Below are 12,836 nucleotides of genomic sequence, written 5' to 3'. Positions count from 1 at the left end.
GATTGGGATCTGGAGAATGAGGAGGCCAGTTTGAGGCCTTGGGTTCTTTGCCATGAGGGGGTGTCGTTGGTCTGAACGGTGTTTGGATGGGTGTGTTTGTCAAAGAGGCTCCACAGAAATGACAGAAGTCAAAGTTTCCCAGCAGAACATTTGATTGTAACAAGATGATCAATGCTCACTTCACTTGTCAGCTGTTTCAATGTTGTGGCTGAACAGTGTAGACATACATGTTAAATACTTTTCATATTTTGCATAAATTGAGTTTTTAACTATATTATTTATACTTTCACTACACTTTTTATAACAGCTTTAGTTACTAGTTACTTTGCAGATTCATATAAACAATATAAAATATTTGCTGATCAAACATGATGTATTATAATAAATTGGGTTATCCAGCATTAAAAGCAGAAAGTTGAGAGCCAGTGTGCTGCATATGGAGGACAATTATTAATCAAATGATTAATTATGTGGGTCAGTTTACTCACAAATCAATTCTATAGCAAGACAGCTGATTTTTGAGTCTCATTCTCAGGTCATCAAATAACACACTTTGTGGGCTATTAACAGGACTCATGGAGTCGAGTTGTTAAAAGTGAGAAGACTTGTATTTTCATATACATTTTATTTCAAGATATATATATTTTTTTTATCCAGAAGCTGTAAAAACACGCCTTGAATCCTGTGGGTTTTGAGGTGGGGCCTCAGTCTGCTCTGGTTGGTCAGTTCACACAAGCCTGGTTTGCCTAGCTGACTACTAACAACTGGATTGCTGTTACTGAACTTTTGTGCCTAGAACTCTACGGTGGTGAACTGGTTATTGTAGCTTAGTGCACACAACATTGTTTAGCTAACACTGTTAGCCTGAAAAACTTTATACCACGATGCTTCTCCAGCAAAACAACAACTTCAAAGGCTTTATAAAGCTTATCAAGCACTCTCTGAACACACATTTGTGCGCTCGTGTGGAGACGAACCTGAACTGAAAACAAACCTTCAATACACTCAGAAGGAGGCAGACAAGCTAACAACCGCTCAAGCTGTTTGTTGCTATCAGTTTGCTGCAATTCCACTATGAACATAACCACAACAACTGCTTCCAAACAAAAAACATCAGCACAGCACAATCGGATCGTCATTAGTGGCCTGCTGGGCAGTGAGGCCGAGGGCCCTGTAACAGCTTTGTAATGATCTCTGCTTGGTGTTATCAAGCAGGATGCTGTTACACATAAATGCAAAGAAATTGAATTCCTGCAATTTTTTTTTTTTTTATCATTTTGTTTTATCACAGAGTTCAACATTATCTTCAAGCAAAGGCATCGCGCCCATACACACTGAACTCGCGAGGGGAATCGTCATGGACAGATGAGGGCAGAGATCCAAGCCGCTTTAGTGGCGTCAGGCTAGCTTCTACCGTGGCCCTGAGCATGTCCCTAGCCAGGCCGAGGCCCAAGCTAAACACGCACACTTTGTGCACGCTTCTACCATACCATAGGTGTCTGAACATGAGGGACCTGTAAGTTGGCGGGATCGCACAAGGGCTCGTAAGATACGCTATTACCAATACCAGCGGCTGATCAAAGGCCTGACTACTGCCATTCATGGAAACCACTGCTTACAGCTCCGATGGACTGCACTCGGGCATTTGCCATTGAAGATAGCTGAAGTCCGGTCAAGTTAACCTATAAATTACAATAACACCAAGTTTGCCTGGCAGACCACTAACAACTGTATTACTGTCACTCAACTTTTGTCCCTAAACAGCTCTATACCACGAGGACTCCAAAACAACACGTCTCCGCTCAGTTCTGCTGGTGTTGTAGCTCTCACTTCATTGCACTACTACCATGAATATGAATGCCAATGTTAACACCAGGCTCTGCTCATCATAGTTTATACACTCAGAAGGACATAGACAAACTTACAACTGCTCAAGCAAAACCTTACACAGGCTGACAGAAATTAGTTTGAAGCTCAGTTTGCTGCACCTCTACCATGAATGAGACCACAAGAACCGCTTCTGAACCAAAAACCTCTACCACAACACTACCACACTGTTGTACGTCAGAAACTGAATATGATCCTTATTAGTGGCCTGCTGGTCGAATAGGCCCGAGGCTTATGTTAATGTTGAATCTACATAAATGAAGCTGTCCATTTAAAATGTATAAGTCTTAGCTCAAAACCCACAGGGTTCAAAGGAAGAGGAAGTCATTTAAACAGGTTTTGTTTTACTGAGAGGAAATATAAACAGGTCTGGTTACAGTGCCTAAATGCATTTATTTGAACTAATTCATAAAGTATTTAACATGTGTATACACTGAGAGACACATCATTAGAACCAGTGACAGGTGAAATGAATAACATGGATCATTGTGTTCCAATGTCATGTTCGGCTGTGAAGCCATGACTCCTAGCATTCATGTGGACGTCTCTTTGACAGACACCAGTCACCCAAACACAGCTGCAGACCAAGTACACCCCCTCATGGCAGCAGCACTCCTTGGTGGCAGTGCCCCCCCAGCAGGACAACGCGCCTGCAACACTTTAAAAACTGCTCAGGAACGACCCGAGGAACGTGGGAAAGAGCTCAAGGTGTCAACCTGGCCTCCAGACTCCCCAGATCTCAATCCAACTGAGCTTCCACTGGATGCAGTCAGAGCCAAGAACGATCCATGGGGGCCCCAACATGGATAGGAGTTGGTTCTGGCGCATCCAACAGATGCTCAACTGGATTGGGATCTGGAGAATGAGGAGGCCAGTTTGAGGCCTTGGGTTCTTTGCCATGAGGGGGTGCAGTTGGTCTGAACGGTGTTTGGGTGGGTGGTGTTTGTCAAAGAGGCTCTACAGAAATGACAGAAGTCATAATTTCCCTGCAGAACATTTGATTGTAACAAGATGATCAATGCTCACTTCACTTGTCAGTTGTTTTAATGTTGTGGCTGAACAGTGTAGATATACATGTTAAATAAAATATGACTTAATCATTTATATTACATATAAATGAGATCAAATAAATGCAGGCATTCTAAACAGACAGGCTGTTTATATTTCCTCTTAGTAAACAAAAGACATTTCAAATACTACTAAAGAGTAGTGTCCTAACAGAGACACTATAGTAGCTTCTACCAACCCAAACAGACTCGACTACGCTCCAGAATCATTTACTGATCCTAGAGTATTAATGAACAGCAACTGGCAAATCTCACACTTTCTGCCTTTAATTTTTGCACCTACACTGCACTGACCTTGTTGGACCAGGTGTCTCTCCTCTCCGGTGCTGATCACCATACAGGTCAGAACTGTTCCACCTGAAGCTGAAGACAAGTCCCACTGTTCACCTGGAGAGAGGAGGAAGAACTTTAGTATAACATGATGACTACATGCATATGTGTGTGTTTGAGTATATATATTCTGATTATAGCAGTAAAAAAGAGGATCTAATCAGATTACAGACACATCCGGCAAAAATGGCATTTCTTACAGGATTATCATTTCATAATAAAGAATGGTATATGTGTTCTTAAATGTTTTCTTAAAGGTAAACCAAAAGTAAACCAAACGTATTAAATCCTGAAAACGTAGTGCTTTATAGACGAGCAATATGATTTTAAAGTCTATCTTTTGACAGACAGGGAGTCAGTGCAGTGACATAAATAACACATTAAACCAGAACTGAGACAAACACACTGAATACATTCTGTGCAGATTACAATGAGGCTGCATATTGTGTGTATAAACTACTTTAGCTGCTCAAAATGACCTTCTAGATGCTGACATACTAACATACTGAGACATTATAAACACACCACTTGGAGCCTGTTAGCTAACTGTGCTGTACACAGATATTCAGCTGTAAAGATGCTAGTTTTAACAAGTTAACATCACACAGCAGGATAATGCCTTCATGCTAACACTCTCCAACAGACACACATGTTAGCTAACATGCAAACCTGTTGTAAAAACACGACGATAAAATGACTCAGACGTCTTTATAAGCTCGTTATAGTGTCAGTGTCCGTTAATAAAGGCAGCTGAGCCGCTGATAACGTGTTTCCCAAACATTTAGTGCATCTGCAAAAACTTTAAAGTCAGCTAGCTAGCTAGCTACCATAACATTATCACTCGCTTACACTGACCAGTTTAACATTAGCTAAACAGCGTTCATGCTGTTCTAGATAACAAATAAATTAAAAATACTTCATGCCGACTTTACCAAAACTACCTTCTTGTTTTTAGATAGTGACCGAAGTTTAGTTAACTGTGCATTATTCATCTCATTAACATGGCAGAGATAAAAACGACCAAAATCACAATGGAGTTTGGTGCATAGAACAACACACAACGTCCATCTAGGATTTAACTGGCTGTAATTAAACGATTATGTTCCAGCCGAATTTATCTTATCACTGAACAGTTAAATGAGACATCTTCAGTTTCTGTTCAGAGTTATTTCAGAAACATTTGAGGTAGAAACAAATCTCGCCAACAGGGAGGCTGGCTCCATTTTAACCCGCACAAACTGGGCTGAGACAACATGAAGGTAGTTACTATGTGGAGCTGCTGATATAAGAAGGAACATCACTTGGGCTTATTCCCTGAGATCAATAAATATCAACTATCTGTACACCTCCCTCAGAGACATGAAAACACCTGTACTGAGCAGGTAACTGGACAAACAAAGCAGATTCATACAGACCAGTTTACTCACCGTGTTCATGTCCTCAGAGAAGAGACCAGAGTGAAGCTCAGACAGCTAAATATATACACATCTAACTTTTTGGAGGGAAATGCGCTAAATTCACGCGGGAAACGAGAGAGACCGCCCCTTTTGGCACGCACCACATGGATTCGTTAGAAAACCTGTGGGCTGGACTTATTTGACGTGGTTTACGTCATTCCAACCAGAGACCCCTATTGCCCTTTCAAGTTGTTTAGCTCTGTTGGTAGAGTAAGAATTCTGCTTTTATCCTGAGTTCGAGTCCCTGCTGGAAAAACTCAACTGCATCATATTTACTGTAACTTCTCTTGTCAAATGTTACGATGAACATTAATAGAACAAACACAGATAAACACTTGTTAACAGGATTCACAAAAAGCTACTTTTTTAATCGATATTTAATTTCTCTGGTCTTCATTTGTAATTAATCCAAAACTAACTGATTGTAATCACGTTACATTACTTTAATATTGTAATCAGGTGCATTCAGGTAATTTCGACACTTCAGCTCAAGTGTTATTGATTTCTGTTCTGTACTTTTACCATAAAATGAATTAAATTAAATGTGAATGATGACCTCATGGGGATGATGACACAGAAAGGGGCGGGGCACTATTACATATTATTTATGTATACTGCCCCAGTATGTAAGAATCTATTTCTTACCTTTTGTTAGATATTGTTTATTTTGTACATTTATTAATGTGTATTGATTAGGCTGTTGTGACACACAGATATCCCCGTTTGCAGGACCAATAAATGAATTCTGATTCTGATTCTGAGTCAGTCACGGTCATGGGAATTGCATGGAGAGGCCAGTGACATGATATTCTGATCAATCATAGATAAGAAAATGTTTCTAATATCTTATCATGTTATGTTTGTTGTGGAGCTGTTGAAAAAAGAGAAAATTCTGGGGAAAACGGGACAGGTGACATCTCTAGAGAGAGACCCGGCTCTGTTGGCAGAGGAGCCATGGACTGTGATTACTCTGAGCAGCATTTATGGGAATAAATTACAATACTATGTATATGAAAATACTTTTTTTTTTCGGAATGAAGCGGGGTTGGTTTGTTGGGGCAGCCTAGAACCGGCCCGAGCCATGTTCAAATTCAAGATTTACAACTTTAACCGGTTATTGAAAACAGGAACCAATGTTATTTTCTCTGCGACACATCCGGATAAAATTTGAAGACGGAACCTACCACTTCCGGTCTAGTTGTCAACACAGGAGCAGCACGCGTGTTTTCAGCCAAAATGGTAAGGCTGGTGGTCTGTCAGAGTTGATGATATGATCCCAGGTGATTTAATCGCCAGATAAATAATTATTCCAACGATTTAAATTCATCGTTTTGTTTCCTGGTCTTATTTTTCAGCCGAAGGCTCAGAAAGGAAAACCCGCGGAGAAAGTTGTTCACCCGTACAGCAGGAAAGCTGCTTACCTCGCCCGAGAAGAAATCAGACTGAAGAAGAAAGAAAGGTGCGTGAAAAAGAAATGAAACACGGCGCCAGAGTAGACACAGCACGTTAGCTGAGTTACGTTTGAGTACAAGTGACTTGAAATATATATTTCAACACAAACACATGACTGTAGCAGCGCTCAGGGCAGCAGTGACTTTACAGACCTAAATGATGACATTCAGTGATCAAATTTTATTATCTTATTTTGAAAACCCACTTTTGATCAACCACACACAAAACGGGGCTGAAAAACATAATGTTAACATATAGTTTAAAGGGGCATTATGTTGTTTTTGAGAAGAAAATCAAACTAGGAATATTAAGTTACAATATTCACTAAGCAATAATACAAAGTCATAAATATTTGTTATTCAGTAACTGAGTAAACACGCTGTTCAATAAGGTCCCCAGAACACTGTTTGAAACTAGAAAGGTGGCAGGGTCCACCACATATGAACAAAGTGAAACAGTATGAAACTGTGTCGTCCTTTAAGGTCAGTTTTTTTTATTTGGTCAGGAAAACAAAGAGAGTTTGTTTGATTAGTTTAAAAAATCACTCTTCCCCAAACTACGTATTACACCTTTAAGATTCCTGCTTAACACACACCATTCACTCACTTCACTTTCATTTAATTGGTCTCTCTGACACTGCAGGCAGAAGAACGACAAAGCAACACGTCTGAGTGGCATCGGTAAGCTTGTATATCGTAGATATCGTACACACTTAAAGGCTGCGTGGATCGAGTCACTCTCCATTAAACACCCTTTCTTCCTGTTGTCTGTCTGTCTCTGGATTCCCAGGTGAGAAGCTGTTATGGTTTCAGGGACAGTTGGATCCAGATAAGACCACTTACACCAAAAAAGACGCCTGTGACATCATTGAAAGGTCAGAGATTGTGGACTGTGTTGATGTTTTTCAAGATATTTGCACTTGTTGTATTAGGGAAGACTTTCTTGTGGCATCTAAATGTTCATTAAGACATTTTGTGTACGTGCAGGTACCTCCAGAGGTTCGACTCTGAGCTCGAGCAGATTGAGCTGATGAACGGGATCAAAGGTCGGCAGGGTCGTCTCCACGGCGCCAGAGAGGCCGTCATCAAACAGACCATCGAGAGAGAGAGGGCGCAGTACGAGGGCAGCGGATTCGGTGAGTCCTCATCGTATATATACATGCACACACGTTCTATACATGGATGTAGTCAGGGTTGTAAAATACTCAAGTGTTTTGTCGTCTTCACAGAGATCCCAGACATCATGAATGGAAAGCATCTGAAAACATTCAGGTGGGTGGAATTACAGCTTTAATCCTCTGTTCTACAGTTTGTGTATTTGAGAAGTGGCTGTAATTATTGTGATCATGCAAATTACAGCTGGGGTTGTTCGGATTGGATAAATCAGCAAGAGTAAGCTTGATTTTGAATGTCCAACCTCCTTTCTTCGTCCAAGGAGATGTTCCTCCAAAGAATTTCATTAAGACATTATGACATGATTGTACAGGCTAGTTACAGGCCTGCCAACACCCACAGACTAAAGATTGTCTTATTGTTTAATATTGATTGCTGTTGGGATAGTGACAGAATTTCAACAACTGTAACAGATAATGCTTCTAAAACCTGAAGACCTTTTCTAGACATATAAAATGAGCCTTGGTAGTGTTCAACTTTGTACTGTATGGCATTATATTATTGCATCCTGTCCAAATACCAAATGGATAAAAAAAATATACCTTAAAATAGTGACATTACTTACAGTTTATGGGGTTTGCACATAATACATGTCAGGAATCATTAATGTTCTTACTGATAATGTTTGATGACATGTATCAATCCTTTATTTCTTAGAGAGTGGACCGGCGATCTCAAGAAACTCCCGAACCTAAAAATGCGGAAGGTGTCTAACAAAGGATTGGAGACTAAGAATGAAGAGGAGGAGAAACATGACGCAGAAGAGGATAATGGGGACAGTGAAGATGACTTGGATGATGAGCAGCTGGATGACATGGTGCTGATGTCGGATTAGAACTGAGGCTCAGTGACTGACAGTCAGACTGGCATTCAGCGAAGACATCCTATAGATAAATGTGTGTTTTTGTGGTTGTGTGTGGAGAAAATGCTGCAACTCCATGACTGTCCAGAAGATGGTGCCGAACTCTCAGAGATGGAAACTTCATCAGTCTCTGTGTTGCTCAGTAACTCGACACCAGCCTGTGAGGGGTTCTACATTCATTGTTTATTGCACAAACAAAAATGCATCGTGTGTAACCTGAATATTCAATTTTATCCAATCAGGGATAGAAAAAAAAAAAAAGGTTTTTGACAAAGATGTTAAGTGCTCTCATGTGGCAGTGGATTAAAGACAAAGTTTTCTGTGACACGACAGTGACGCTAGTAGAAAACCAAATTAAACCAGTAGAAAAGTGGACAAGTGTAAACAACAGTCACCTTCAGTTGGTTGACTGGTCAGTCACTCACACACGTGCCAAGTCTGATGTAAAAACATTACTGGATGACGACCGTGAAGCTCTATTTAAATCGGTGTGTGAATGACGGGACCTGGCGGAGCAGGACCACATGAAGCTGCAGACTGTCAAAAACATCATCAACAACTGGAATACTTGAGAGTTTTCTATTTAAAGAAATATTCAAAAGTTTCTATGATAATAAATAAATTCAGCTTTTTTTCAAAACATTACATTTTCTTGATTTCAGACTGACCTAAAGATAGTGTTTAAATAATTGTTCTCTACTCATCATTTCTGACTCTTTGGTGTCTGAAGACCTGATTGTCCAGAAGGAGAGTTAAGACCTCAGTATGCTTCAAACAAAGCTGGATTGTCTAACTGCATCTGAAATAGTTGGTTTCGGTTAATTTATTCTTAGCACAAACTTTACCGCCCTGACATACCTATCGAACAGTTGCCTGTGGCAGCAATAGTGGCCTTGTTTGGTGTCATACATGCTGCTTCATCATAACGTTTTGCATGTCTGCAGCCATGATCTTTCCGGTTTGGCTTTTAGAAGGACGGATACAGACTGTTGCCACCTGATGATATGCAGAGTTGTTTTCTATCGTGAAGGAACAGAACATACATGCTAGTTGACTGTCGTCTTTATGTTGAGTCTCAACAGTCGGCCTTTGTCACTGCCAGTGTCGTCTGAGGATCGTCTGAAGCATACTGAGACCTTTAATAGCTTCCTCTGAGTGTTTTCACACCTTTAACTCATCTCAGTGCAGTTTAAGAAAGTGCATACAGGAATAAAACTCAATATACCACATAACTAAAGTCTGTACAAACCTCTCCTGCTGATGGCTTTATTTTCCTTTACATCTCCTCGCCTTTTAGCCATTTCCTGGCTTCCTCCTTACTTCGCACATACACTGCAGCCCTTCAGCCTTTCAGTTTTCCTCGATCACTGATGGACTTAAGTCGTCCTTTGCGTCTCAAGTTCAGCAATCACAGGAGCTGACATGACAACAACACTAAAACACTGTACGAGTCTAATCACACCTTGCTCCCAGCAGCTCGTGTTGTCTGATGAGCAGGGTGTGATTCAGGACTCTCTCCCTTTGTGTGGGAGGAGAATCAGTCAGACGGGGTTTCGTGACGGAGCCACTGCCGCCTCCACTGACATGTCAGAGTCCATCTGTGCATCTGGAGCCAGGGCGGGTGCCGGACTGACGGGGACATCCACTGTCTCGTGCCTGCCGTTGGTCAGGGCACTGGTCTGGGCCTGAGAGTTGTGCAGGCCTTTCTCGGGGCAGTTCTGCACAGTGATGATGCGGTTGAAGGCCTTGAGGCGGCGCCACAGCTGCAGGTAGACTTTACACTGGATGTACATGAAGATGAGGCCGCCTGTGAAGCCTATGGCCACCACGATCAGTTTTGTCCAGAAGGGCCACTCCAGCACACCTGCCGAAACACACAGGGCGGTTATAAGTCATCCTGCAGGATGTGTGATCGATCATGATGGTGGTGCGTGCAGAGCTGTGCTTACCATTTGGCGTATAGTACTTCAGAAGAGTAACTCGCCATAATTCCTCTGCAATCAATCAAGAGTTTCTCTTTATTTCTATCATTTCTGAATAAAAAACCTACTATATTAATGTTTAGAACTATATATGAAGATTTAACCTACTGCTACTGATGTTTTCTGCCTCTTACTTTAGGTCCTACAGTATGAAAACGATGACACAGATACACTGATCACAGCACGACACACAACACCATCAACGACCACAACAGAGAACACAGAGAAACACTGAGGGGTCTAAAACTGGCTCAAATAAAATGAATGCAGTCTGTAACCAGCAGGTGCCTGATTTTAGTCTTTTCATTGTTGTTTTATGACCTGTCAAAGTGTCAGAACACTGAACTACCAGCTCCTGCAGAGAAAATTATCCCAATCATGTAATGTTCCTGAAAGAACACACTGCTGGTATCAAGCAACTAAAACAATTTTGCAGAGACTTTGGCTTCAGCTTGTCTGTACAGTATGATAATTGGTTAGAGTTATGAAACTTTTCTTGGGTAGGTTGAGTCTCAGTGACTCTTCAAAAATCTGCATACTTTGATGATGAGTTGATGTGAGTCTGAGAGCTTTTATCCTTTTGATGAACATGATTGTTCCCATGACGTTTACATGTGCAGACACTTTGTCTTCTGGGTTTCATTTTCGAACAAAACACAGAAGCTTATTTTTTTTTTTTTTTTTTTTTTTCCAAATCTCATAAATGGCATTTTCAAAACACGAGATCCTTGACTGTTTTGGCATGTGATGATAATACAGTTAGGCCACAATAATACCTGATTATCAGCCAATGCTGAGTGTTGGTGGCGATATTGATGTTCAGGAGTAAATATGTTGGTATACACACATTTCTTTTGCAATGGTCCCTCATATTTGGTTGTCAAACACTTGTGAAGAACAAATTTAAGTCTGGAAACTTAGTTAAACAATAAACTTCAATGGGACTTTACTGGGAATTATTAAAATTACCCAAACATCAATTTCTACATTATAATCTGAAACTCTCAATAAAAGTTTTCACCAAGGAAAAAATATATGCTAACACTATTCAATTTGCTGTTATAGGCCAATACCAGCCAACCAATATGTAGGTTGGATTCCAATAAATTGGTCATGGTTTCCTTTCATGGATCATTTTCATGAAAATATAATTGAAAGTCTTGCAAGGAAGTAGATTTTCAAAACCATTAATTGGTTGAAAATTCGGAAATGTATTGAAAAATGTGCTCTATAGTTATGTAAAGTTTGCACAATTTGTAATCAAATAGCTAAAACATGCAATGCTGCATGCAGCAAAACGCCTTGATTCAATTATATATTTTATGGGCTGTAGGTCCAAAATTCTTATCTTTACTCTAGAGCCAGATATCTAATAGGCTGAGGAACACTTCGGGGTGACCATCACAGGAAGTGTAAAGTGGGAGATACTTATTGTAGAATATACATTAACATATATTCAACTAGTTTGATAGATACAGAGACAACATGAATACAATGAATGACTACACAGGACATCAAAATCACATCACCAGAGACAGCAGGTGTAAATATCAGCAGCTAGAAGAGTTGTAAGGTACCATGTGAGTGTTTGACCACTGGGAGCGCTACAGCGCAGTGTTTTAATAATCCTGAACTGTTTGTATTCAGTGTGTGTGTACATATATTTAAATATTGGAAAAAACTGGACAGCCCCAAAACCTCCAAAGCTATCCTTTAATACTACATAGATTTTTATTGTTGTCATTTCTGTTTGTTTTTCTAATAACTATATTTACTCTCATTCTAATTCTTCTTCACTACTCTTCATATCACTGCAAGCAAGAAAAATATGTAAAGGAATTAATGAAAGTGAAGAAAATAGCGAATCAAAACTCTGCATGGTACCTGTAAATCTGAGTTTTGATAGTTTCATCAAAGCCAAAGGTCAAAGGTTTAAAATCTGACTCTGCGTGTCTCTGGTACGTGACAGAGGGCGACTGGGGAAATTACTCACCATTCTTCCCGAGTCTGATCTCCTCCGCGGTTCTCTTGACGAGGACGTAGACTGACCACAACATACACACTATTGCTATCAGGTGAAACAACACTGAACAGAAGATCTTCCTCCTCTCGCCCTTCGTCATGTTTAGCTTCTCCCACTGGAGGACAGAGGGACGGAGATGGAGAGGGGGTGAGAGGCAACAACAAAGTGTGGTTGTCATTACAGCCGGACACTCCTGTCTGAAGGAGTAGATCCCAGTTCAAAGCTTTGAATTAGATTCATGAGAGTGTGCCTACCTTGCGTAGAGGTTTGAGCTTCGTCTCCATGACGAAGTCAAACTTGCAGAGTTCACAGCAGCGAGTGTCTGACGATTTGATCCACTGGTTGAGACAGGCCTGGTGGACGAAGCTCAGGCTCCCCGTGCAGCGACAAGGCATTATCAGCGGGCACTCGTCATCCCCCTCACAGTGGCAGATCCTACACACACACACAAACACACATGAACACAGAGTATATACACACATCAGAACAGGTAAGGGTTTTTGAGTATCTTTTGCATCCCTGATCAAAGGAATTTCCATTTTTGGATGCCGAAGTTGAAAAATGATTTGTCTCGCCATTCACTACTGATGCTAGAAGGAGAGGT

At 40.7% G+C, this 12,836-nt stretch overlaps 2 protein-coding genes across 6 annotated transcripts in view; one reads left to right on the top strand and one right to left on the bottom strand.

Annotated features, from left to right (window-relative positions):
* The first annotated feature begins 5,837 nt into the window (after positions 1-5,837).
* tma16 (translation machinery associated 16 homolog) lies at positions 5,838-8,869 on the top strand. Its single transcript, XM_037096609.1, has 7 exons — positions 5,838-5,980; positions 6,097-6,200; positions 6,836-6,873; positions 6,983-7,067; positions 7,180-7,328; positions 7,422-7,464; positions 8,023-8,869. The coding sequence occupies exons 1-7, from the start codon at positions 5,978-5,980 to the stop codon at positions 8,198-8,200; spliced, it is 600 nt and encodes a 199-aa protein (XP_036952504.1). The 5' UTR covers positions 5,838-5,977; the 3' UTR covers positions 8,201-8,869.
* march1 (membrane-associated ring finger (C3HC4) 1) overlaps positions 8,389-12,836 on the bottom strand; it is a 33,699-nt gene continuing 29,251 nt past the window's right edge. For 4 of the 5 annotated variants that reach the window (XM_037096562.1, XM_037096571.1, XM_037096580.1 and 1 more), the window contains 4 exons: positions 12,487-12,667; positions 12,203-12,347; positions 10,177-10,221; positions 8,389-10,091 (listed from right to left, as the gene is read on the bottom strand). In XM_037096562.1, the coding sequence (XP_036952457.1) occupies positions 9,769-10,091; positions 10,177-10,221; positions 12,203-12,347; positions 12,487-12,667 (694 nt within the window). In that variant the 3' untranslated portion in view covers positions 8,389-9,768. The remainder of the gene's footprint in view (positions 10,092-10,176; positions 10,222-12,202; positions 12,348-12,486; positions 12,668-12,836) is intronic. The other variant, XM_037096598.1, reaches the window with a different exon arrangement.

The sequence above is a fragment of the Acanthopagrus latus genome, chromosome 1 (assembly GCF_904848185.1).
Source record: "Acanthopagrus latus isolate v.2019 chromosome 1, fAcaLat1.1, whole genome shotgun sequence".
NCBI lineage: Eukaryota > Metazoa > Chordata > Actinopteri > Spariformes > Sparidae > Acanthopagrus > Acanthopagrus latus.
This window is presented reverse-complemented; position numbering and strand designations above follow the sequence as displayed.